Source organism: Seriola dumerili, unplaced genomic scaffold, assembly GCF_002260705.1.
Source record: "Seriola dumerili isolate Sdu_G_001 unplaced genomic scaffold, Sdu_1.0 BDQW01000550.1, whole genome shotgun sequence".
NCBI lineage: Eukaryota > Metazoa > Chordata > Actinopteri > Carangiformes > Carangidae > Seriola > Seriola dumerili.
Genome location: NW_019174805.1, coordinates 1,519,079 through 1,546,591, shown reverse-complemented (window position 1 = coordinate 1,546,591; position 27,513 = coordinate 1,519,079). Strand labels below are relative to the sequence as shown.

Sequence of the window (27,513 nt, the reverse complement as noted above, 5' to 3'; positions counted from 1 at the left end):
GTTTTCTCTTCCGGCCGCTCTGATTGGTCGCAGGAGAGTCTGTCTCCAGAAATCACTCTAATCCTCTTAGATAAAACAGAGCCCTCATCCAATCCCCTGCTCCAATCCCTCCCCTCTCTTTTTCTCTCTCTCTCCCCTCTCTCTCTCTCTCTCTCTCTCTCTCTCCATGGGGAAGAGGAGTTTTTAATCCAAGTGGATTACGTCGCAAATTGGGCGACAGTGGAGGCGAGCGGCTGCAAAATCTGCTGCAGGCTGCTGGCGTTGTGTCTCCCTAAATATCTGCAAGGTGAAGAAATTAACTCACTCATTACTGGGGAGAAACCTGGAAGAACCTGGAAAGACCTGGAAGTACCTGGAGAGACCTGGAAGAACCTGGAGCAGGTGCAGAGGAAACTTTCAATCACGTTTTTCCCTCCAGCCTCAAAGAAGGACCAGTTTCTTCTTCTTCCTCTTGCACCAGATATAAATTTTTGCTTCCTGTTACTAGAACTCTTTAAAAAGTCTTTAAAATCTTCTGCAAGTTTCCCTGGACATCATGAGAAGATGCCGGCAGCAGAACGAGTTCATCCAGACGTGACAGAGAGCGTTCAGGGTCTAAAACCCATGGCCGTGACCTCCACCGTCGTCGTCCTCATCCTCACCTGCTCGCTGTAGCCAACATGAGGAAGCCGTTTCCCACAAACTCCTCATGAACTTTCAGAGCTGACCCCAGTCTGTGAAACTGACTCCAAAACTTTTTAGAGCTCGACGACCCGGGTTGTCGGAAGCAGGATGGAGGGCAGGGCGCCGGGATTCGTGAAGCTCCTGAGGATTCTGGGATTTTTCTGCCTGTGGATTACAGCTCAGGCTCAGATGAAGATCCCACCGGAGACGTAAGTGCCCCCTCCTCGTCTTCCTCTCCAGGATCTCAGCTGCGGCTTCTCTGTGAAAGGGAAATATCCTCTTTGTCTTTTGCATCTTTTCAGACACATTTACCCACAATCCACCGCGACACAGTCCATATGTTTGGAAACGTCGGGGTCTCAACTAGAATTTAAAATAAAGCTCTGTGGGTTTGAACGACCGACCCACCATCAGGTCAGGAGGGTTAAACAGTAGGACGTTTGTAGGACAGAGTTTGGGAATAAATAATGTGCTAATGTGGATATGATATTATCCTGTAAACACGTCGTTACTGGAGCTGAAGTTCATGATTTCAGGCTGTAATATTCTCGCAGTGACGTTAGGAGGAAGGTGCTTTAAAGTCAGGATGAAAAAACTGTTAATTAAACATTTTAAAACATGTTGACATCGTGTTTTATCTGTAAGATGATGAAACATTTAATTTGAAGGCACCACCAGCTGAAGCCCTAAAGACTAAAGCGTGTCAGGGGTCTGTTGACCGTCACGTTCGCTCGGTAGATGCCGGTGTTGCCGGCAGCTCCCGGTGTCAGTGTGTCAGTCTGTGTGGACGTCGCAGAGCTTATAGACATCAGTCCTGATTGGACTCGTTTCAGATAAATGGAAGCTTCAGACGACCAACTCCCAGAATGCACCCTGTTTTCACGAAGATCCTGAGGGAATATGTTCGTGTCGACAGGCTGCTGCAGTTCTCCCTCAGGACTCTGAGCTGAAAGCTGCTTTTCCTCCGTCCCTCTGCCTCCAGGTGCTCCGGCTGCAGACTCAGCTTCATCATATCTGCCGTTTCATTTCAAATTCAACTCTCACCTGCTGCAGGTTTAAACCGTAACACACAGTCTTCAAACAGGAGGCATAATCCTCCTCACCTGCCAGATCCAAAACCTAAACAAACAGATACACACTTTATTCACAGAGAAACAGCTACATCAGACTTTTCAAAATAACTTGAATTCAACAGTTTAACAAGAACCGTCCAAAAAATCATGAGCACAGAAATCTTGCACACTCTCTAAAACTAAAAAACAGATTAAAAAACAGATTAAAACAGATTAAAAAACACATCGAGAGAACAAAGAGAGAACAAGAACAGATAAAAAAATATTCAACCAACTTAGTTTCTCGAAAATTTTATATTATTCTTTGTTTAAACTCGTTCCTGTGTAAAAATACAGCAGATTTCAGGTAAAACACCAAATCCTACAAGGTTTGGATGGTGGGTCCAGGTGGGCGGGGCTTGGTGACTGCTTTGTTGTGACATCACAAAGTTCCAGAAGTCCTGACGGCTGGTTTTAAGGCTCAGTTTCTGAATACAGGCTGTGTGCATTTCTCTGTGGACTGAGGCTTTGATACTTTCACAGTATTAATATAGAAGCTAGAGCTGATCTATAATCACACTACACATGGACACAGACCTTTACACTGGAGGAGCTTTAATGAATACCACCTCAATAACTGTTCCTTTGTGCACATTTTAAACTACACCTCCCATAATTCACCTGTCAGACCATCTGGGACAAATGAATGAATCTGGCGGCTGACACTGAGAGCAGATGAACGTGGGAGTTATTCAGTCTCAGAGCTTTTTAGTGGCTTTTACTTTCCATTTTTACCAGAGTTGTTGGAGCAGCTTATGACAGAGCAGCACAGTCATCCACCGGCTGTTCAGACTGACCTAAATTCATTCAGTTTTTCACGTTATCTTTTTTATTTCAATGGGGTTTAAATGGAGCTATATTTTCACATACAGAAGAACTGGTTCTAACAAGTGACACTCATCACCGTGGTATACGCAGGTTTAGAAGTGAGGTCCCACAGATTTGTCCGTAGGTGGCGCCGAGTTCTTCTCTGTAGTTTCTGATGCTAACAGCCTCGTTAGCATGAAGGTGTCACTCTGCAGCTGCGCCGCTGCAGCTTCCCTTCCTCCATCACCATCTGCGGGCCAGCATGGCTCGCTGGCCGCTGGCCGCCGGCCACGCCCCATCAGCCGGGGTCACCTTCTACCCTGACCCACATTCACCACCAGAGAGCGACGGCTGCAGGCCTGGACAGAGACCACCGCCGTCAGACTCACCTAAACCCCTGGAAACCACCCTCATCCGGTCTGAAACACGCAGCGTACTGAGCCTGGTGTTGTGCAGAGGCACTGAACTGTGATTGGGTTTTAACCCAAAGGGGGGGGGGGGACGTCCCGTTAAACGTTTGGACGTCCACAAGGTAGAAAGTAGGAACAAGGCGTTCACATTAAAAAACCATCAACCTGATGTTTGTGGTCGGCTGTAAATCGTCTTTAATCATCCTAAACTGAGATATCCCGACAGTCCAGCTCTTCTCCGAGCTCCGGGCTTCTGGTTTCTGTGTTTATTATGTCACCGTCTGCACTGCTGACTGTTTGACCTTCTTCCTGTAGGTTGTGGCCTCCAGGTTCATTGGATGACTGTGTTCTTTGTGTGTCCAGGTTACATTCAGATGTGGTTTTAATCTGTGGGTGGACAGATCAGCCTCTGCACCAAAGATCAGCTGATTAGATTGTGGAGGTGATCTTGATGGAGGATTTATTTTTTTATTTATTTTTGGCATTTTTTAGTCAGAATTGGTGACAGATGGAAAAAAAAAACGCTGCTTCATATGTGGCCAGAGAGTCATGAGGAGACCTGGGACTGACTGTCCACTTCACTGGCCTGATATAAGCTGATTTACAGCACTGTGCAAACCTTTTAGGTAATGGGAGTAAAGTGAACATCTTGGAGAACCTGACACAGTTCTTCTCTCCTGATGTAATCCCAGGATTACATCAGGACTCTGTGGGGACCGGACCGTCTGATGCAGGACTCCATGTTCTTTTGAAGATAGTTTTTCAAGACTGGCTTGGTTTATTTAAAGCTCCTCCAGTGTAAAGGTCTGTGTCCATGTGTAGTGTGATTATAGATCAGCTCTAGCTTCTATATTAATACTGTGAAAGTATCAAAGCCTCAGTCCACAGAGAAATGCACACAGCCTGTATTCAGAAACTGAGCCTTAAAACCAGCCGTCAGGACTTCTGGAACTTTGTGATGTCACAACAAAGCAGTCACCAAGCCCCGCCCACCTGGACCCACCATCCAAACCTTTACAGGATTTGGTTTCTCTGAGTGTTTTTACCTGAAATCTGCTTTATTTTTATTGGCTCACTCAGAAAACAGTCAGCCAATCAGAAGAGAGGCTCAGAGCTTCCTCTCTAACCACAAATATATCTTCTTATGGATCAACACTTCAAATAAAACACAGAAGAAGAAGTGGAGCTTTAAACAGAATTATTGAAGTTGCAGGTTAAAGTTCAGTGTGTTGGAGGCGTCTGTTCGTGATTCGACGAGCTGTTTTGTTAAAACCTTGAGTTCAGGCTAAAAAAGTAAATCTGTGGAGAGCTGAAGGCCGCACACAGGGATTTATGAAGGATTGTTACTCAAAGGTTTGATCCCCCAACAGCTGATGTGTGTTTTCATCAGCTCTGTGTCCTCGCTGATGATCGGCATCAGATAAAACCAGAGTAACGTAAAATATAAACCGCACAATGACCCGACCTCGCTCTCACCAAGACCTCTGACCCCAGCAGGTCCAGTGTGTGAGGCGCCGCGATTTTACTCATGCTCTTTATTGTTCTCCGGTATTTTATGTGCAATTGCGTTTAAGTGTTTGCTGCACTGCTGCGGGTCACATGATCTGACAGGTCACACGATCTGACAGGTCACACGATCTGACAGGTCACATGATCTGACAGGTCACACGATACGCTGTAACTTCTCCACAATAACACACGATGATGGCTGAATAGTGAAACACGGGACCGTGAGTGGTCTCGTTGACTTTGGAAGCTTTAAGCTGGTCGGCCATGTTGGTTGTCTTTGCTGAGGCCTGTGGAGAGAGAGAGACGCACACGAGACAAAACACTTCATGTGAATAATTGTTACTTCCTGAATCTGAGTATTTTACCAACTCTTAACGAACTTAAACCCTGAATCGTGTCGCTGCTGCGGCTCCGACTCATGATCAGCACTGTTGATATCAGGGCTTATTTATAAGGTTAATATTTAGATGATTGAATTGTATTATACAAAAGATCCTGCAGTTTATATCCTGGTGAGAAAAGCGAGGATTTATGGCGACAGTAACAGTTTTATTTTTATTTTGAAGAATTTAAAAAGATCATTTGACTTGATGAGTTATTTATAATCTAACAATTATTCCAGTTTGAGGATCTGCTGTTTATGTTTCCCTGTAATTCACTGTTGACAAGACAAGACTATTATATCATTATTAACTATTCAGATTAAACAATTAATGGATTAATCAGGAAAATAATCAGTTCCCACTGTTGTGAAAGCTGTTGTAACTGCACGATGTATTTTTAAACATACACAGTGTGTGTGTGTGTGTGTGTGTGTGTGTGTGTGTGTGTGTGTGTGTGTGTGCGCGCGCGCACTGATCTCAGAGGATTAATGTCCAGAACAGATGGAACAATAAACTCCTCCGTTCTTCAACACATGCTGAGCAAACACACACACACACACACACACACGCCTGTGTGTGTGTGTGTGTGTGTGTGTGTGTGTGTGTGAGTCCGTGCTGACTTCACACTTTCTTCATCCTGTACCTGTAGTTATTTACCACCTGGACTGGATATCCTCTCCTCACTGAGGCAGATTAAAAACCAAACAAACAACAGCTCGTATTTGTTTTTTATAACTTCTCATTTCTGTAACTTTGGACACGTCTTTATTTATTTAGATTTAGAGGCGCCATTATATTATAACAGAACTCTTCCTGGGGTTCATATTAAGTCATAGACAATATTTCAACACTAACTCCAAACTATATAAAATCAAAATCAGAGATAGCTCTATTAAATCATTTTATTTCTTTAATAACTGAGGAATGAAACTATATATACAAACATAACAACAAACATAAAATGATATAAATAAGAAAGTCATAGTGTTCTGTCTTATTCGGTGTGAAAAACTGTTTTTTAAAACCTATTGTAATATTTTCTGACAAAAGTAAAACAAGGAAAACAGCACAGATCATAACAACACCTTCATTTTTCTGTAGATAAAGTAACAAACATCATCTGCCTTAATGACAAAAGATGAAGTTTTCTTCAGATTTATATTAGATTTTCTTGTGTTATTACATCATTATAAACAGTTGAACATCGGTGAAAACTCCAGCAGGGAGGTCGACGGTGAGCAGCGTTTTCACTTTCATTCACTGCACCTGTTTCACACTCAGGTGATGATATTTTAATTAGAGATTAACAGTAATATTGGAGTGGAGGAACTGTGCTGCACTGGGACGTAAGAGCAGCAGACGACTGAGCAGGGAAGTGATGAAACCTCATTTAGACTTTTCTTCAGGTGTGCGGAGATCTCTTGTAACATAATGTTGTCAGGTGTTTTTTCCTGACACCTGATTTCAGCTCCTTCAGGCTCTTCTGTAATTCAACCCCTGCCTGCAGCTGTGTTGTTGTGTCGTTGTTGTGTTGTTGTTGTGTTGTTGTGTGATTGTGAGTTTGTGCTGAGCAGACACCTGCAGCTCTCTGCTGTGACCCAGATGAAGAGCAGATTATCTAAATCTCTTTCATCACCGTCACATTTAACGGCCTTTTTCTGCCGCATAACTCGCTGCTCCTGCAGAGCGTCGCCGCGGCAACAGACACCCGAAAAAATCGCGGGGACACATCCAACGCTGATTTCGATATCTGAAGGTTGAAAAGTTCAGGTCACTGCTGTTATCTGTTGTAGTTTGTTTCTCTCTTCTGATTGGCTGACTGGTTTCTGAGTGATCCAATAAAAATACAGCAGATTTCAGGTAAAAATAGTCAGAGAAACCAAATCCTGCAAGGTTTGGATGGTGGGTCCAGGTGGGCGGGGCTTGGTGACTGCTTTGTTGTGACATCACAAAGTTCCAGAAGTCCTGACGGCTGGTTTTAAGGCTCAGTTTCTGAATACAGGCTGTGTGCATTTCTCTGTGGACTGAGGCTTTGATACTTTCACAGTATTAATATAGAAGCTAGACCTGATCTATAATCACACTACACATGGACACAGACCTTTACACTGGAGGAGCTTTAAGTTTATTGTTAGGTTACCTCAGTCTGGGTCAAACTGCAGCTGGATTTGGATCTCTGCATGTTGTGCTGAGTGACAAATGAGCCAATCAGAGATTAGCGCTTAGCAGGTGAGATTAAGAATAGAAACATCACCTTAATATAGAACCAAGACCTGCTTTATAATCAAACAACACATGGAGATCTTCCTTTAGACTGTAACATACAACAACACGCTGTAACAACACGTCATTACAAGTTAAAGTCCTGCGTTTGAAGTTATACTTGAGTTAAAGTTCAAATTATTATCAAGTAAAAGTATTCAGAGCGTAGAAGTGTTTCACTGTTAGAATATATTATATTTAGAAGAGTATTAGTAGTATAGTACAGATGAAGCTAATCTTCTCTTCCTTTAACTGCATCATAATTTATAGGATGATCAGATGTTTTGTGCGTAAATAATTGTAAATAAAGTTGTCAAATAAGTCAAATAAAAATGATTAGACTTGAGTGAATGTACTTAGTTACTTTTCTCCACTGATTTCATGAAGCCAGAGTTGTTATTTATTGTTATTGTGTGTGTGTGTGTGTGTGTGTGTGTGTGTGTGTGTGTGTGTGTGTGTGTGTGTGTGTGTGTGTGTGTGTGTGTGTGTGTGTGTGTTACAGGGTGCAGCAGTGGGCGTCGGTGTTCTCCGTCCAGCTCCGGGAACTCACCACCACGTACTCCGGCTCTCTGCTGCTGCAGAAGGTAAAGACGCTCCAGCTTCAGCTTTAAAGGAAAATCTCATTTGTGTGTGAACAGAGATTCTTGTGTTCCTAAGGTTCCTACTGTGTTGATACTCACCTCACTCTGCTTTCTGACATCTATCTGATCATACACATATATACGTAGACGTACGCAGTGGTCGCTGGATCATACATCAACGACGCCACCATATTGGACTTGGGTGAGACTTCCCTGTAAATAAAAGGGGAGTGGTTTTTATATTCAAGAGTTTATAAAATAAAAGTTTTTCTTTATTACTATTATTACTACTAATATTTTCCACCACACACATTGTTCAGTTCCTGTAAACCTGACGTTGATGCACTCTCCTCCTTATGGAAAACAGTGATTTCAGCCTAAACTATCGTGGTCATCACTAACTGGAGGCCAAACTTTCATTTTTACTCCACATTCATCATAAACCCTTGAATGTAAATGACTCATTGAAAATCGGCTCAGAAACATAAACGCTATGGAGCTTTTCATCCAGAAATACTGCAGCTCCTGCGGTTACTTGCATCAGCTTACAGGCAAGTGTTGCCCCGGTCCAATATGGCGGCGACGTTGGCATATACTGTTTATGTCTATGTATCTGACAGTCAGGTCTGAAGAAGATTTACTTTAGTCTAGAGAAAGAGAAACTCGACCCGCGGGCTGATGCTGAAGGTTCAGATCAGTTTGGTCTATTTCTCCCTCCTGTGTGTTTTAATATATGTATATGATTGGTTTCTTCACACTTGACTGTTGAATGTGTAAATGTGTCAACAGAGACAAACCTGATTTGCTGCTGAGGTTTAGGATCATCGACACATTTATCAGACGTCATTGGTTTTGACAGTTTGTATTAGAACAAGAACAAAGTGTCATTTGTCTTTTCTGGGGATTAAATTAGTTTTTTTTTGGTGGATTTTTCCCTTTCGATGTTGAGGCTGTTTTTGGATTAGAGGTTTCAAATGATATGATGTAATTATTTTTACTCATAATAATGAAAGAATCTCAAACTCAAACTGGTGCAAAGGCGAGCAGACTGGTTGAACTGGGCAGAGCGAGCAACAGAGAGTGTGTGTGTTTTTAGATGTGCACTTGTTTGTGTTTGTCTGTTTGTGTGTGTGTGTGTGTGTGTGTGTGATAGCTTCTGTCTATGTGTGTTTACGAGGGAACACACACACACACACACACACACACACACACACACACACAGGGATCATGGTAATGCCCAGATTGAGGACCGAGCCCTCTTTACCGGCGTCAGGATTTGTGGCCTGCTCTGATTTTAGACATTCATCCATTTATCTGTCAGATTTAGATTTATCAGAGGCCGTCTGCAGTTTGTCTGCTTTCAAACACACAACGTGAACAACACGCCTGTAAAGAAACTAAACTAACTTGTGATTGTGTTTTTGTGTTCCTGGTTCGTCAGGGATCCCTTTCTCTCATTGTAAGAAGTTAATCAAGCTTCTTAATGGAGCTGTTTGTAAGTTTTGCTATTGCTACATAGCTAAGCTGTAATGCTAAGTTAGCATCAACAGCTGTTTACGTGAAACATTGTGAGTTCAGCACCAGACATTCCTGTACTCACCAACATCTGTCTCCAGAGGTGGAAAACCACATCGATGTTACCTGTTGTTTCCATCACCTCTTTTCTTCTACTGAAGTTAGCATGCTAACAGCTAGCAATAACGTCACTTTCTGATAGCGAGTCACTGTAGCCTCCAATCTGCCCTGAAGACGAAGTGCTGCTGAGAGGACGTATTATAACCTCTTGTCTTGTGAACGAAAAAATCTTGTGTTCATCTTGGATCCCATTTCTCATTTATAAGAAGGTAATCAAGCTTCTTTAAGGAGCTGTTTGTAAGTTTTGCTATCGCCATAGCTAACGTTAGCATTAGCAGCTGTTTACTTACAAGTCAAGACGAAATGTTGCAAGGTCAGCATCAAACTTCATTCCTTTACTCACCAACAGCTGTCTCCAGAGGTGAAAAACAACATCGATGTTAACTCTTGTCTCCTTCATGTCTTTTCTTTGACTGAAGTTAGCATGCTAACCAGCAGTAGCGACCTATAGCGACTCACTGTAGCTTCCAGTCTGCTCTGAAGACATAGTGCTGCTCAGAGGACATAATACAACCTCTGGTCTTGTTAATAAAAAAATCTTGTGTTCATCTGAATCCCATTTCTCATTGTAAGAAGGTAATCAAGCTTCTTTAAGGAGCTGTTTGTAAATTTTGCTATTGCTACATAGCTAACGTTAGCATTAGCAGCTGTTTACTTACCAGTCTAGAAGAGTTCTGCATCAAACGTCATTCCTTTACTCACCAAGAGCTAATGTTTACTGTCTTTTCTTCTACTGAAGTTAGCATGCTAACTAGCTATAGTGACCGATAGCGACTCACTGTATCCTCCAGTCTGCCCTGAAGATTTAGCGCTGCTCTGAGGGCGTATTATACCCTCTGGTCTTGTAAACACAACAATGGCTGAAGCTCTTGTCAAGCGATAATCACAAGAACCCACATTCAGCAGCAGAGAAAACTTCCAATTAGCTGCTTTAAGCTAACCACCTAAACAGAGTGGGAATTCACTGGTTGTTGCGTTGATGTAAGACAAGCAGGTGAGTGTTGGCAGCTAAAATAAAGAGGGTCAAGTCTGCATCGTTGAAATTTCCCTGAAGACTGAAACAGAGAGACATCCCCTGTGGATGACTGTTAATTAAAAACCTTATATTTCTTTCATATTGGTGCAGAATACAAATTAGAAATCCACGAGTCTGGCCTGAAGTTCCAGGTGTTCGGGGTTTTCTGTGTGAATGGCCTCCGATCAGAGACTGGAGACGTTCACATGAGGTTACACAAACATTTGGCTTGGCTCATGTGTTCACCTCAGTAAGTGGGTTACTTGGACTAATAGGAATTAGTGAATTACTTAATCGAGTGATTCAGGGTGTAAATAACCGGACTGGGCTTGTCCCTCCTCGTTCTCAGCTGGCTGATCCACCTCGAGCTTCTTGATCCAGAGAAAGTGACCTGATTACTTTGTTGTTAAAAAAAACACACACACCACAACACACACACACACACACACACACACACACACACACACACACACACACACACACACACACACACACACACACACATCTCCACATCACAGCGGTTGATTTAATCTGAGAGGGAGTCTCATGCACAGTCTGAATTATCTGATAGAAACAAACCAATCTACCAACAGCTCGAGGTCACTCTGTTTCATCTGTTTCAATCACTTTGTGCAAACGTCCTCAAATTAAGCAGAGAAATGAAGATTACTATAAACAATGTGTATATATATATATATATATATATATATATATATATATAGATATCTACAAAGTGCATGTATACAAAGCTGTTGTATCTTTGAAGCTGCGTTTAAACCAAGGTTAAAATCAGTTCTTGTTTCCTCTCAGAAACTGAAGGACGTGGAGCCGATCATTAAGATTGTGGAGCTGGACGGAGGCGACTTGGTGAAGGATTATTCAGATGAAATCGAACGCATGTTGGGAAGCAAGATGAAGTCAGTGAAGGTGAGGATGATGATGCTTGCTGCAGCCTGAGTGTAAGCCTGAGCTGTGTTGTAAAACAGCTGCAGTCACATTGAAGCGGCTGTAATTGGTATTTTTGTAATGACGATGTTTCAAGTAACAATGTGACAATGATAAAGAGACAGCAGCACCTTGTTGTGGATCATCCCTCAGATGATACACCACATGTTTTTATAAATCTCCCCCAAATACATTTTAAACACGTTTGTATGCTGTGTTTGTGCTGTGTTAGAGTTTTGTTTTTTCTGTTTCTTGTTTCAGAGGTTGGCAGAGTCGGCAGAGGACGCTGACCTGTACCACGATTTCAACGCCACGTTAGAGGTTCGTCTTCTTTTGTCTTGACTGGCTGAAATTCAAAGGACCATTTCATAAAAATTAAAAGACAATTCTATGAAATTTAAAGGACCATTTCATGGAATTTAAAGGACCATTACAGTAAATAAAACGTGCTTAAACCTTCAAAAGTTAAACAATCAACACAATCATCACAGTTCTTGTTAGTCTTGGGTTTACCTGGATGAAGATGAATTGTAGCATTAGCATGCTAACTGTTTCTGGATCAGCGGTGACAGTAGGCCGGTCTTCAGTGGACTCTGCAGCAGCTTGAAGCTTTAAAGCTTCAGCTGACACCTGAAATCAGATTAGATCAAACTTCACTGATCCTGTAAAGGAACTGGGTCGACGCTGCAGCAGAGACGCTACATATAGAAATCAAACACTGGGCCACAATAAGGTCACATGACCAGCTGAAAAAAATATATAAAAGGAGTGATGGATAGCAGCAGTAAAGCAGATTCAGTCACCATTCATTCATTGTTCATTCTTAATCTGAGATTCTTTTACACTTGTACAAATCAGTTGTACATTCTTGAACTCATTAAAGCACTGTTTCACTGAATGTCCCATTAGAGGTCATTAATAGCAAGTTGCATGAATTATCTCTAGGTTCCAGTTTATTTTCTGCATCATAAACAAACGTGTAATTGTTTTAAAGTTGAAAGAGAATGAAAATGTGACTAATTAATACTTTGTTTGGTTGGATCTGCTCTAATATTTGGACCTAAAATTGTTGAAGATGGTGGAAAAAAGGGTTTAAAACACTATGAAACCTGTTATTCTTAATTTTTTTATTTGAGGATTGTTCATTTGATATTTTATTATTATTATTATGTACTTTAAATAAAAATCTTTATAACAGCGAAACATGAAGTGAATCAAGGGTCAAGTGAAATCTGTATTTTTTTTTTTGTGTGTATTCTGACATCTTACTTTCTAAATTCCCGTTATTTATCTTAATGTGGTTGGATGTCATTTCATTGGTTGGTTGAGCCGACACAGGATCCATGTTTATTCATTTTCAATAACTCGGTGTCTTATTCTGAAAGGAACCTTGTCATGTCCCCTTCCTGTCTAGTTTGATTACTACAACTCCATGATGATCAACACGATGGACGAGGACGGGAACTACGCGGAACTGGGCGGAGAGTTCCCGCTGGAGGAGAACGAACATTTCAACAAGCTGCTGGTGAACACGCAGCAGAGCAACATCCAGGTCCCCACCAACGTCTACAACAAAGGTCAGAGGTCGTCCTGTTTGCGTTGTTACCCCGTGGATGTGGAGACGGTCTCTGATATTGTGTCTGTGTTTTCTGTCCTCTGTGTGCAGATCCCAACATCCTCAACGCCATCTACAACTCAGAGGCGTTAAACGACGTCTTCATCGGTAACTTCCAGAAGGATCCCACGCTCACCTGGCAGTACTTCGGCAGCTCCACCGGCTTCTTCAGGATCTACCCCGGTGGGTTCATGTTCCAGTTTAATGTCCAGGAGATCCGGAGTTTTTTGTAAAGGTTTATTTAAAGAACAGCTCCGTCTGAATTTCCCTTTAGAAACTAAAGAGAATACATTGCTCTACCTTTTTTTGTTTTATTTTATTGTGTCATATTTTTGTCAAACTGCTCAAGTCCACAAGAACAGTGATTTATAACAAGTACATTTACTGAAGTACTGTCATTTTTATGTACTCTACTTACTTTATATTTATCGGACAGCTACAGACAATATTTACTTTACAGATTTAACGCACAAAACAGATGATCAGATTATAAAACATGATGCAGTGTTAAAGATTAAACCAAATAAATCAGTTAAAATACAACGTTAATACAATTTAAAAAGCTAATACTTTTGTACTTTTACTTGTAATCTAAAATATTATGTTGCTGCTTTTACTGATATTAATCAATGATCTGAATACTTTTTCCACAACAGCTAGAAAATGTACAATCACTATGTTAACGACCTGATTAATTACAAGATAGTGACAGATGAATGATGAACCTTGGGTGATTGAAGTGACCCCATGTTTTTCTCTGTCAGGTATTAAATGGACTCCAGACGCTAACGGTGTGGCAGCGTTTGACTGCAGGAACAGAAACTGGTGAGTTCAGATATGATGTCTTAAAACAACAAGACCTCTGTTCTATATGTTGTTTTTACACCTTGGTGGTTTTAAACTCAATATTTGAACCAGATGAAGGATTTTAGTCGCCGGACGTCTGGATCTGAAGTTATCAGAGAAACAAGCTGAGGAAATGTGAGACAGCTCAGCTCAGAGACGTCCTGTGTCTGCCGAAGAGCGTCGGTGAATCGCTGATATTTTTAAAAGTTAAACTGCTTTATTCAGTGTTTCTGCTGGTTTTAATCCCCTGGTCTGTTTATTGTGGAGAGGAGGAAACCTCTGAGGATAATTCAGCTGCTGGTAAAAACCTGCTGAACATCTGGTTCATAAGTTATTAAAGAAACAATCAAAACAAAGGTTAGCATAAGTCTCAGCTCCCAACTCTTCTCTGACGTCTCATGTCCGCTGAACTGCATCGGGGAATCACAGATTTTTAACATGAAACTGTTTTTATTCAGTGTTTCTGCTGGTTTTAATCCCCTGGTGTGTTTGTTGTGGAGAGGAGGAAACCTCTGAGGATAATTCAGCTGCTGGTCAAAACCTCCTGAACCACCAACACCGAAGGAATCCAAACCAGGAGAAGCCGACGACAACAACTCCCATGATCCCACGCTGCTTCACGACGTCACCAAACGACGTTTTTTAGTTTTTATTTTGATTGAGAGACCACTAGAGGCAGATGTTACCGACTGTGAAACCAGTGCAGTGGTTTAGAGTTGGTTTCTTTACTCGACTCGGGCGATATCCAAAATTGAATATGTTACGCTGAACTGTTAACCTCACTTCCTGTCTAAGAGGTGTTCACACAACCGCAACAGGAAATGTCCACAGAGGTTGTTTTAAACTCTGCTGGAGTGAAGCGGAGTTGGCAGAGATTTCCGCTGAGCTGTTTTGTTTTGTTGACCCGTCCGAACCCATTGAATTAACTGTGTTTACTGATATGGATTATATTAAATGCTTATCTTGGTTCGCTGTTAACACTGGGGCAGATGGGTTGCCAGAGCTTAGCCTGTTAATAAAGGTGTCAACTCCCCAGCAGCACGGACACAGGCACATGAAGTCCTGTAATGAAGTAGGCCTGAAGGAACTAGATTCTGTGAGTTTCAGGTTTCAGGTTCAGATTCAGTTTGAGCTTCACAGGCATAAAAGTTTTCCTCTTTAAAATTTTGCTGTTCTGTGTTTGTTGATTCTCATCATGTCGAAACAGACAGAAATAAGTTTCTCTCTGAAAGTAAATCAGTTTAATTTGGTGCGATAACAACAGAATTCTCACAAACACCGACTGAAAAACACAAAATCACAAATACTTCAATCTCAATCCGTCGAATGGAGTCGGTTAAATCCCACTAGAGTGCCGTGTTGTAAGGCGTTTATGTTATCTCCTCCACCCTCTCTGTATTTCCCATATAACTGCTGAAAACTTGAGAGCAGACTCGGGGAGACGGGACCTTTAAACCCCCCGTGTAACGCTGAGTTTCAGTCGGTCTGGGGAGCTCATAACGCTGGCAGTGTGTCGGCTGAGCAGCGGCCAGCCGGAGTCCTGATCCTCTGGAAAAGACGATAAGCTGCTCCTTAGCCGGGTCACTGCAGCCCACATGGCACCATATGCGACTGTTCATGCATTTCTAAATAATACCAGAGAGCTGCATATGTCCCTGAATGCCTCGTCACGCCGCATTACCGCAGCTGAGCTGCCAAAGCTGCTGCATGCATCTGCTGGAGAGTGACGTGCTTCAGACCCACAGAGTTTATGATGCTGAAGGTTTGTTTGTATTTGTGAACAGTGAAGTGAAACAAGCCTGTTCTTTATAGATAATCTTTATATAATCACAAGGTCTGTCTGTGAATTTAGGTCAAATTAATATGTTTCTATTCTCTGTAAATATGTTTATAAATTTTCTTACATTGAGGATTGGTCCTGAAATGAAAACATGAACAGCTGTAAATATCAGATCTGTTCACAGAGGCTCCAGACTGAAGTAAAGGAACTGTTTGTTCCCACTGAACTTCATGTGGTTCATTGGATTTTAAATGAAACTAATAACTGTGAGGTTAAAACTTTAAAATACATATTGTTGTATGATTTTTGTAGTCACCACATCTGCTTCTTAGAAACACAAAAATAGAATAAAACCATCAAATCTGGGAAACAAGTGTAGAAAAGAAAAGAAGAAAAGACACATTTAGCAGGAAATTAAGAAAGTCTCATCCACTCTTGTTGATTTTTTTCTCTCTGTCGCTGTATTTCTGGCTCTGGTTCAGGAAGGTGATGTTTCTATTTTTTACTCTCACCTTCTAGCGCTAAGTGCCAAGCTCTGATTGGCTCATTTGTCATCACCAAGCAAAACACCTGTTTGAATCACTGGAAAAATCTGAGATATGGACCCTCTTTGACCTAAGAATCTAAGAATAATATTAAAGCTCCTCCAGTGTAAAGGTCTGTGTCCATGTGTAGTGTGATTATAGATTATAGATCAGGTCTAGCTTCTATATTAATACTGTGAAAGTATCAAAGCCTCAGTCCACAGAGAAATGCACACAGCCTGTATTCAGAAACTGAGCCTTAAAACCAGCCGTCAGGACTTCTGGAACTTTGTGATGTCACAACAAAGCAGTCACCAAGCCCCGCCCACCTGGACCCACCATCCAAACCTTGCAGGATTTGGTTTCTCTGAGTGTTTTTACCTGAAATCTGCTATATTTTTATTGGATCACTCAGAAAACAGTCAGCCAATCAGAAGAGAGGCTCAGAGCGAGAGATGGTTTTTGGTTCTTAAAACCACAAATATATCTTCTTATGGATCAACCTTTCAAAATAAAACCTTTCAAATTAATGTAATTAAATAATGAGATGTCTCCTGTTTCCTGTGTGCAGGTACATCCAGGCGGCCACGTCTCCCAAAGACATCATCATCATGGTGGACATCAGCGGGAGTATGAAGGGGCTGAAGATGACCATCGCCAAACACACCATCAACACCATCCTGGACACACTGGGAGAGAATGACTTTGTCAACGTCATCGCTGTGAGAAACAGACACACACACACACACACACACACACACACACACACACACACACACACACACACACACACTTATATATGTAAAGAGATATTTCACCAAGATCATGTTACATTACTGCGTTGTTCTGGAACTGTTAGTGGTCCAGGGATTTAAACCAGCAACTGTCGTTTGCTCATGAAACTGCCTCTCCCTGTGTGTGTGTGTGTGTGTGTGTGTGTGTGTGTGTGTGTGTGTCTTCCTGGCTGCAGTACACTGACTATGTTCGCTATGTGGAGCCGTGCTTCAGAGGAACCCTGGTCCAGGCCGACTTGGACAACAGAGAGGTAAGACCATTATCTGCTTCATGGAGGCTTAAAGAGCTGAGGAGGCGTCTTACAGCACACACACACACATACACACACACACACACACACACACACACACACACACACACACACACACAACACAACACACACACACAGAGGAATTCCCTCTGCTGCGTCATCACATCATCCCCTTGGCCTCCTTTAGAAACCACCAAGTCAACCTGGGGCTTTGTGTGTGTGTGTGTGTGTGTGTGTGTGTGTGTGTGTGTGTGTGTGTGTGTGTGTGTGTGTGTGTGTGTGTGTGTGTGTGTGTGTGTGTGTGTGTGGACTACTTCTATCTTTGTGCAACAACAACCTGTTCATACTGTTATTTTGTTGAAACTTACCTCCTGCATGAAAAAATATTCAGTTTGGCTGAAACAAAGGATTATTTTCATTATTGATTAACCTTCTGATTGTTGTCACAATTAATTGATTGATTGTTTGTCAATGAAATGTTAAAAAACAGTGAAAAAATTATTATTATTATTATTATTATTATTATTATTGTTATTATGGTCATGAGTAAAATTATATTCATCTCCAGCAACAAGATTCAGAGGCAGAAATCTCAAAACATCTGCAAATAAATCTGAAACTATCTGTGTTCATGACGACATGGAAAATAATTGATAATAGACGTGATCAATCAGCTGATATAAGGAAGACGTCTGTCTGTCTGTCTGTCCGTCTGACTGTCTGTCTGTCTGTCTGTCTGTCTGTCTGTCTGTCTGTCTGTCTGTCTGTCTGTCTGTCTGTCTCTCAGCACTTTAAGCTGCTGGTGGAGGAGCTGCATGTTAAAGGAGAAGCAAAGATCAAGAACGCCATGAAGGAAGCCTTCAAAATCCTCAACGAGGTTTGTGTCCCTCAGGGGTCAGAGGTCAACTCTCCCGAAGTACATTCAAGTGTGTGTGAATGAAAAAATAACTTTTCAGAGTTTGTGTGTGTGTGTGTGTGTGTGTGTGTGTGTGTGTGTGCAGGCGAGGGCCAACGGTCAGGGCAGCATGTGTAACCAGGCCATCATGCTGATCACAGACGGAGCCATGGAGGACTTTGAGTCCGTCTTCGAGGAGTTCAACTGGCCGGAGCGCAGGGTGAGGAGGAGATCTGTTCCCTTCCAAATAACTACAGGAAACTGTGTGTCCAAGTGTGTGTGTGTGTGTGTGTGTGTGTGTGTGTGCGTGCGCTGCGTGCCGCACATACTGAAACACAGACTGAACTCAAGAAACCACAAAATGCAGCTTTAGTGGCTCAACTCTTCCGCCTGCAGCTGTTTCCTTCGGTTCGTTTTCATGCTAAAATTTAGTTTGAGTGAGAATCAGAGATCTGAATCTGTCAGTGAAAGATAAGACGTGCAAACAGCTCGACAAGTGGCTCAATCAGACATGAGAGTAGTAGAGAGATCCTGGAGCATCAAGTAAAGACCGTTTATTTTCTTCTTCTGTGTTTTATTTGAAGTGTTGATCCATTAGAAGATATATTTAAACCATCTCAGTGTAGTTTTACATCTCCTCTCTCAGGCTTCTCTCTGGAGCTCTAGTAACAACAGGTCTGTGAGCCAATCAGAAGAGAGGAGGCTCTGAGCCTCTCTTCTGATTGGCTGACTGTTTTCTGAGTGATCCAATAAAAATAAAGCAGATTTCAGGTAAAAACACTCAGAGAAACCAAATCCTGTAAAGGTTTGGATGGTGGGTCCAGGTGGGCGGGGCTTGGTGACTGCTTTGTTGTGACATCACAAAGTTCCAGAAGTCCTGACGGCTGGTTTTAAGGCTCAGTTTCTGAATACAGGCTGTGTGCATTTCTCTGTGGACTGAGGCTTTGATACTTTCACAGTATTAATATAGAAGCTAGACCTGATCTATAATCAAAAATAGTCAAAAAATTGAATGTACACAGCTTTAGAAATGAATTATGTGCAGTTCCGAGTGTTAAATTAATAATTCAATAACAATAATTAGATTGATAATTAAGAAAATTAAGGTCATAAGAACATATTTGACTCTAGCAGGAAGCAGCTGGTTGAAACAATCCAGGACACACACTCAGGTGTAAACAGGTGTGTTTCTCTCTTCAGGTGCGAGTCTTCACATATCTGATCGGCAGAGAGATGACCTTCGCTCAGAACACCAAGTGGATCGCCTGCAACAATAAAGGTCAGCAGTGTGTGTGTGTGTGTGTGTGTGTGTGTGTGTGTGTGTGTGTGTGTGTGTGTGTTCACCTGTGTTTTGGTGCATTTACACGTTAAAATACGTTGGTGTGTGTTTTCTCAGGTTACTACACACACATCTCCACGCTGGCCGACGTGCAGGAGAACGTCATGGAGTACCTGCACGTGCTCAGCCGACCGATGGTCATCAACCACGACCATGACATCATCTGGACCGAGGCCTACATGGACACGGTGGTGAGCTGAACCGGCCAATCAGAGAGCTTAAAGGAGCAGTTCGTCATTTGTACCAGAGATAGTAATGCTTGATAAAGTTTTAATGTTGGGGTGAACTGCTCCTTTAATTCCTCACACTTTACACTCGTCATCATCTTCATCATCACTGTCACTTCACCTCCATCTGTCTGTCTGCTTCCTCCTCCTGCCTCAACTCATTCTCCCATGATCCTCTGGGCCTTCCCCTCCATCGCTCGGCAGCTTCCCAACACCAAGGAGGTAAAAAAGAAGAAGAAGAAGAAGAAGTTGTAGTTTTAAAACCAGGAGTTCATAAGTTCACTTGTTTGGCAGGAGTCCCTAAATATATAATAAAGTAATTGTGTTTCAGATTTAGCTGAAAAAATGTAGTTATGACTTCGATTTTTTAATGAAAATTAACGTGCATGGAAAAGTGAGGTGTCCCGACCCTCAGGTTGAGAACCACTGTAGTGAGTGTAGTACTTTCATATTCACTCAGAGCTGCAGCAGTCCTACAGCGCCACCTGGAGTTTAACCTCAGAGCAGCAAACAGTGTCTCCATAAACATCAGGATTATATTTGTTTGTAGATGATGAAGAATATCTTTATCCTGTTTTTTGAAATATGAAATCTAATAACAAGAAAATAACAAGAATACTAAACAACACCAAAACATATGATCTGAAAAAAATACATTACGAGCCTCACACAGTAAGATCCAGTCTATCACAGGTTCCTACCACTGTATAATCCAAATCACAGGCATGTTAATGGTAGTTTTAAATGTCTATCTTTAAAATAACCTTTTCATTGATCCATCTGTTATCTTGGATGTGTGTGTTTTGAATCATCACAGTGTGTATTAAATGTTTTCCTGTCTCTCAGCTCTTCACCACCAAGGCCCAGAGTCTGCTGCTGATGACCTCGGTGGCCATGCCGGTCTTCAGCAAGAAGAAGGAGACGGTCAGTGTCTACAGAACAAAGTGTGAAACCTGTGTGTCGCAGTAACTGTAATCACAAAGTGTCGGAACCGAAGAGGAGTCGGTTTCTAGCAAGTGGTTGGACAAGAGCTACGATTGTTAGTTGAAATATCTCAGTAAACACAGATTCATGGTGCAGAGAGAATACACTAACATATTAGCTATTTTAATGACTTAACATTTAGTTGTCAGCTAAACGTATAATTTACGAGCTAAATGCTAACATACTGTCACTTAAAAAGGTTTCAGTAAATGAGGACTAATTATAAAATGTTTGTAGGAAACTAAATCGACTACAAACAGGGGGCAGCTGCATTTTTACAAAGTCAACAAACGTCTTAGCTTTATCCAAGACATGGCTGTCTGTATGCCACATGCCTCGACACATTAGCATGGCTAACTAGTTTATTCATTAGGGGAACAAATAGATAACAAACAGGCTAATTTACTGGTAAAACAACAACAAGAGTAAAAGAAAGAGCAAAGTGCAAACTTGAGCTATTTTAACAACTAAACGTTAAGTTGTCAGCTAAATGTGTAACTTACTAGCTAAATGCTAACATGCTATCACTTAAAAAAGTAAATGTTTGTAGGAAACTTAAATGGATTAACATCTTAACAGTTACCATTTTATCATGCTAACTGCTAAACTAAATGTCAGTATGTTAACATGTTAGCATGATAACAAGCTGTGTAAACAGTGTCAGCTACTTTGCTAATAGCTTGTAAAACTAATCGTATTCCCATCTGCCTCTGTGGTACTTGTGTTTAGTGCTAATTAGCGGACATTAGCATGCTAACACACTCCACTAAGTGTGTTTAACTAAGCTAGCATTTAGCTCAAAGCACCGCTTTACCTGAGCACAGCCTCACAGAGCTGCTAATGTGGCTTATAGCTCTCGTTTTCTAAGCTAAGTGACCACACCACCATTGAAATGCACCTCGCCAGCTACAGCAGTAAGTGAACGCATCACCATTCATAGCGCTGTGATGTCTGGATCTGATTCTGACCGTCCTGTCATATTCAGTTTATTACAGATCTAGTCCCATAGAAGCATAAGGTTAATACTTCCTTATCACAGTATAATTGTTTTTGCTTCTACTTCAGATGTCTTAGCTCTGTAGTATTACTGAGTTTTTTCCCTGTGCCCTGCCTCTCCAGCTGTCCCACGGGATCCTGCTGGGCGTAGTCGGCTCAGACATCCCGCTGATGGAGGTGATGAAGCTGGCGCCCAGATACATGGTGAGCTCAGTCCTGTTCAGCTGTGGAGGATAGTTGTTGTTTCTGTTAATTTTCTTTGAACTTCCTTCACCTCCTGCTCCTCCTCCTCAGCTGGGAGCACATGGCTACGCCTTCCTCATCACCAACAACGGCTACATCTTGGCCCACCCCGACCTTCGACCTCTTGTGAGTTCTGCAGGTTTAAATAACCGCACAGGTCAAATTTAGCTCAGGAGTTCTGCAGCAGCAGCAGCAGCTCTGTTTTACTCAGATCTATATTTAAAGTTTTGCAGCAGATGACCTGAAGGTGCATTAAAGGGAGGAGGTATTAAGTATTTATAAGGACAGTTATACAGTATTTCACTACAGTGTCTTCTCTGTCCTACAGTACAAAGACGGAAAGAAACTGAAGCCGAAGCCAAACTACAACAGTGTGGATCTGTCTGAGGTGGAGTGGGAGGATACAGAGGAGATGGTAAACACACACACACACACACACACACACACACCAGATGAATCTCAGATATCTGGAGAGAGTGAATTATCGGCATGTTGGAATGAAACCCTTCAATTACTCCAAGAAGGCATTACGTTCTCAGGTCGTCCGTCCATCCCATTCTTGTGAACGCCACATCTCAGTAACACCTTCAGGGACCTTCTTCAAATTTGGCACAAACTTTCGTTTTGACTCAAGGATGAACTGATTAGATTTTGGTGGTCAAAGGTCAAAGTTCAGGGTCACGGTGACCTCACAAAACACATTTTTGGCGATAACTCACGAATTCATGCAGTGATTATGACACAATTTGACTCAAATATCTACAAGGATAAAAATTAAGTGATGACATTTTATATCAAAAGGTCAAAGGTCAACTTCACAGTGACATCATCTATCATATATCATATCTGAACTCCTTTGATTTGACTCTCGTTGTTCTCCCAGCTGAGAACAGCAATGGTGAAAGGAGAGACTGGCAGCATCAGCCTGAGCATCAGAGCATCTGTGGACAAAGGGGTGAGGAACCCGTCATCACTTCATATAACACACACTATCACACAAGTGTACGTTTTGTTTGTGTCACAAACAGTTTGAGTTTAAAATGTCCTGGACCCACCAGGACCTGGTCTTTACAAACTCAAGCTGTGCAGGCAAATTCAGCTTGAACCCATAAAACTCTATTTTGATTTGTAGCGGAGATCAAAGAGTTTAAAATATACCAAACATGTCGGGATGAATGTTGAGGAAATGTATTTGAAATGATGCACAAGACGTGAAGAATAATTCAGTCTGACAGAACAGTGCAGTGTAACTCCCCAGAGTTTTGGAGTTTGAATATTTAAAAACACGATGAAGAGCTGGAACAAACTGATCCAGAACATGTTGAAGGCTGTCACACACAGTGGAATAAGATGATTTCTTCAACCTTAAAGCAGCTTAAAGGGAAAAGAAAGTGGAGAAAACTCATGTGTTAAATGTTTAAAAAAAGAAAAAGATGCGGTGCTCTAATTAAATATTGAAGCATCCAATGCTGTAGCTGTAACATCACCATTCAGCAACAAAGAAGAAGGTGTGACATATAGGACAAATAAGGGAGTCGGAGAAATGTGAGTTGGAGAAATGGAAATGTCACCGTGTGTCTGTGAGTATGACGTAAAGATACAACACCAGGATTTAGATTAAAATCACTGGATTATTATAGCACGTTGTTGTTCGGATATGACAGAAATGAAGGTCCCGAAAGCTGAAAGAAAACCTGTATACATTTGCAAAACAGCAACAAAAACTAAAACATAATAGAAAATCACCACACAAAATCCAAAATGGCTGACTTCCTGTCTGGTGAAAACATTTTGAAAAATACAGATTATGTCCTTTAAGACGAAACCAATCATCCCACTGACTTTCATGAACATCCAACATGGTCCTCAAAAAGTTTTTCAACATAATAATAATCATAATAATAATAATAATAATGATCTTGGTAAACACTATAGGTTCCTGGCACCTTTGGGACTCGGGCCTTAATAAAGCTTAAGAAACTTTCACCAGCTTTTTGAAACTTTTTAAAACAAGAAATTGACAGTAAAGTTCCTTTTATCATTTAATGACAAAGCAGTAAAATGTATTAATTTCTCACATTAATATCCCTGCTGAAATAAAGCACTGTCACAAGAGTGAATAATGGAAACTGTAGGACAGACCTGCAGTTTCCCTCCAGCTCAGCAGGTGGCAGTGATGCACCTGTTACAAACATGCAGCTGATTGTTGTGTGTTTCATATGTTTAATTCCTGTTAGTGAACCGTTACAGTCACATGAGTTTATCTCACCAGTTAAAAAAGACGCCACAGTGACACTGATGTTTTCTTGTTCCTCTTCAGAAACGACCTCTGTACATGATCAATGAGTACTTCTACACAAACATTGATGACACGCCGTTCAGGTAGGTCGGCTTCTCTGTCCTCACGCCTTTTAAAGTTGCTTTTCCACGAAGCTAAACCCACAGTTTTGTTATGTTTGATGGCACAAAAGACTTCTCGAAGTCATCTGTGTTTCCTGATGTAGACAGACTCATCACGTGGATGTGATGTAAAGCTGATAAAAATGAAACTAAATTATTTAAATTTTTTGTCTTGGTCTCATAAAAGAAAAGAAACCAAACAAACAAGAACATTGTGTAAAGGATAATTGTCTGATATGTTATAATCAGATCTTTGTGGATGTCAAACATCAGCATGAACCTCCACCCTCAGGAGTTTGCAGTTGTATGTGTGTGATTTGGCCACTAGATGGCGGCGTGTCCCACCGTCCCGTCTCACCTCCTCCCTGTGTCTCTGCAGCTTCGGCATGGCGCTGACGAAGGGTCACGGAAGGCTGATGTTTGTGGGAAACGTGTCTGTGGAGGAAGGTACAATTACCCACAATCCCCCTGCACGGATAGCGTTCTTTCTTTTTTATCATTTGCACTTTAAGTAGAAAGAAAATTTTACTTATTCAGCTGCATTTTTTTTTTCTTTTTACACTGAATGAATCTGTTGAGTCGAGTGTTTTTCTCTCTCTCTGCAGGGCTGCATGACCTCACCTCCCCAGACCTGAGCATCGCCTCCGAGTGGTGCGTCTGAAAACCTCTGATTAAATCATGAACTGATGCTTAACAGCAGATTTCATCAGGCTGCGGCGGTTTTTAACTTTTAATCAGTTTATTTGTGCAGAGGACACAGATGAACAAGTGGAGCAGCTGCTCTGCAGCGAGAGCAGGAAGAACAAAAAGCTAATTAGTCTGTTGAATCATTTATGTGTAATAAGAGTCCAATTAGTGGAGTGAAAGAAGATCAGAGTGTAAGAAGTAAAAGTCAGGATTTGTACAATTGACAGAAATCCTTCCTCAGAAAATGTTTTTAGTTTTTTCTTGTCAATTCTCCCAAACACATTAAAGGTCCCAGTGTGTCTCTGCAGCTGCTGGTCCTGGTTTAATAAATCTCTTTTCCTCAGGACGTACTGTGAGACAGACATCGACCCCGCCCACAGGAAATACTCGCAGCTTCAGGCCGCCATCCGCTACCTGCTGGGGAAGGAGCCCGACCTCGAGTGTAGGTTCCTTTCTTTTTTTTTTTAATCAAACTAAAAAAAATAAACCCACACAATATTTATTTAATAGGTTTTCATTCATTTGGATTAGCTCTGCTTTTTAATATTTTGTCAGTAAGACCTTTGTTTGACTGAACCCGTCCGTTGCCTAGGTGACGAGGTGTTGCTGCAGCATACGCTGTTTGACGCCGTGGTCACGGCTCCGCTGGAGGCCTACTGGAACGCCCTGATGCTCAACGAGAGGTGAGACACCAGACGGCCACGTGTTATTCTTAAAGGAGCAGTTCACCCAAACTACAAAAACAACTGTTCTCTATTGAAGATAATGATGAATTGTTTTGTATATATATATCATTATATTACGAAGGTGTATTAGGAACACGTAAGGTTAAAAAACATAACTATGGAGCCGGGGAAGGGGGGGTAATATTCTGAGAGAACCTTGATGACTGTGACTTTATAATCTCAGAATATTCAAGTTTTTCCTTGTTAATTTATGACGCTATGACTCTTTAAACTCTTTTTTTTCTCGAAATTTTCTTTTCGTAAATTTATCAATTTAATGTTGGAATTTCTGAGTTTGGTTTGTTTGAACTCGCAGCGTCAAGCGTCTGGTGTTTGTGTTTGCGCTCTGCAGGGTGGAGCCCGGCGTCGAGACGGTCTTCCTCGGTACTCGCTCCGGCCTGATGAGGATCATGAGATACGCAGGAGTGGAGAGCAGAGTCGCAAAGTGAGTTCAAAGTGTCCAAGAACTCAATCTGCTGAACGTCCGATTATTCAGTCTGTGGACAAAGACAAACAGCACCTGACTAACCCTCCGTTGGTTTACTGGTGAAGTCATTTTTATTTATTATTATGCAGGAAAAGTTTTCTGCTTCACATTCATGTCTGTCACCGTCCACACGGGACTTCGTTTCAAGCCTTTATTAGAACAGACAGGGAAATAAGTGTCATCAGTCGTTCTCAAAGTGAAAATGTTGAACGTCCTCTCAACAGGAGGTTCCTGACTCCGGTTGATAAAGACAACCTGTTCACCATCGATCACTTCCCGCTGTGGTACCGCCTGGCCGTGGAATACACTCCTGGAATCTTCTTCTACTACCCAGTCAACGACAAAGGTCCGTGTCCACCCGTCTCCTCAGCCCTCACCCTTAACGTATCTCTCTCTAACCTTCAGCTAACGTTGCTCTGAACTCTCTCTCTCTCTCTCTCTCTCGACAGGCGTGAAGTACATCATCGCGACGACAGCGGTGACGGTGTCGTCTGAAGGGAGGACGGCCATGGCAGGAGGTGAGTCTCACTGAGTCAACATGTTTACTTCTTCTTGTGCCGCACATCTGCGTCATCGATTCTGCCCCGTTGGCCCATGTTTCACAGAGCAGGTTATGAAAAGTTACGAAAAGCATCAAGTTAAGACTTTAAAATATCATAAACAATCTTCACTTTAATTTACTTTTTCTTGCCTCACTGGCACACACACCTCTAATCTAACAGTAGGACTGTGGAGACGGTGGATTGAGTTCCAGGTTGCATTAATTTAATTAATCATATCGTTAGGAATTATTGCTGTACACTGCTGGGAAGTACTGAAGAATGTGATCGCCATCCAATCATGTTCAGCAAAAACAAAATGGATTAAGAAGAATTAGACAGGAGCTAATTCAAGCAAGAAGCTGGAGTTGTTGTTGTTGTTGTTGTTGTTGTTGTTGTTGTTGTTGTTGTTGTTGTTGTTATTGTTGACCAGAGGTTTGTACTATGAAGCAGGATTTGAGGTTATCAAGGTAACTTCAGGTTTAACTGTGGGTTATCAGCCCTACGATGGTGGTTCAGTTGTTACCGGGGGAAAATCACCATGGTAACTGAGTGTGATCTAAAGAGTTTACAATTAAATGATAAATGGTGACGAGCTTCTAACAAACAGAGGAGAGTTCATCACGATGAATAACGACATAATCATTGTTATAATTTCATGAACTGAACAAAGATTCACATACATTTCACCTTGTTGGATACGAAGCCGACAGGTAAACCCAGGGTTAACTGAACCAGGTGACAACCAGCTGGTTATCCTGTGGAACTCGCTTTGTGTCAGGATTCAGGATGTGTATTGTTGGAGCAACGTTTTAGAGGGCTGGTTGCCGGATGTTGCATTTCTTACAAAGACGTTTTT

General features: G+C 41.7%; 1 protein-coding gene across 1 annotated transcript in view; it reads left to right on the top strand.

Annotated features, from left to right (window-relative positions):
• The first annotated feature begins 588 nt into the window (after positions 1-588).
• Positions 589-27,513, top strand: part of LOC111235963 (voltage-dependent calcium channel subunit alpha-2/delta-4-like) — a 45,570-nt gene continuing 18,645 nt past the window's right edge. The window contains exons 1-27 of the mRNA XM_022764539.1: positions 589-872; positions 7,649-7,730; positions 11,188-11,304; positions 11,584-11,643; positions 12,737-12,899; positions 12,989-13,120; positions 13,702-13,762; positions 16,659-16,809; positions 17,058-17,132; positions 17,920-18,009; positions 18,134-18,247; positions 19,228-19,306; positions 19,424-19,557; positions 19,798-19,815; positions 20,440-20,517; positions 21,697-21,777; positions 21,868-21,942; positions 22,145-22,231; positions 22,700-22,771; positions 24,137-24,198; positions 24,596-24,663; positions 24,822-24,867; positions 25,248-25,345; positions 25,496-25,586; positions 25,981-26,073; positions 26,340-26,461; positions 26,565-26,633. Of these exons, the coding sequence (XP_022620260.1) occupies positions 772-872; positions 7,649-7,730; positions 11,188-11,304; positions 11,584-11,643; positions 12,737-12,899; positions 12,989-13,120; positions 13,702-13,762; positions 16,659-16,809; positions 17,058-17,132; positions 17,920-18,009; positions 18,134-18,247; positions 19,228-19,306; positions 19,424-19,557; positions 19,798-19,815; positions 20,440-20,517; positions 21,697-21,777; positions 21,868-21,942; positions 22,145-22,231; positions 22,700-22,771; positions 24,137-24,198; positions 24,596-24,663; positions 24,822-24,867; positions 25,248-25,345; positions 25,496-25,586; positions 25,981-26,073; positions 26,340-26,461; positions 26,565-26,633 (2,419 nt within the window). The 5' untranslated portion in view covers positions 589-771. The remainder of the gene's footprint in view (positions 873-7,648; positions 7,731-11,187; positions 11,305-11,583; positions 11,644-12,736; positions 12,900-12,988; positions 13,121-13,701; positions 13,763-16,658; positions 16,810-17,057; positions 17,133-17,919; positions 18,010-18,133; positions 18,248-19,227; positions 19,307-19,423; positions 19,558-19,797; positions 19,816-20,439; positions 20,518-21,696; positions 21,778-21,867; positions 21,943-22,144; positions 22,232-22,699; positions 22,772-24,136; positions 24,199-24,595; positions 24,664-24,821; positions 24,868-25,247; positions 25,346-25,495; positions 25,587-25,980; positions 26,074-26,339; positions 26,462-26,564; positions 26,634-27,513) is intronic.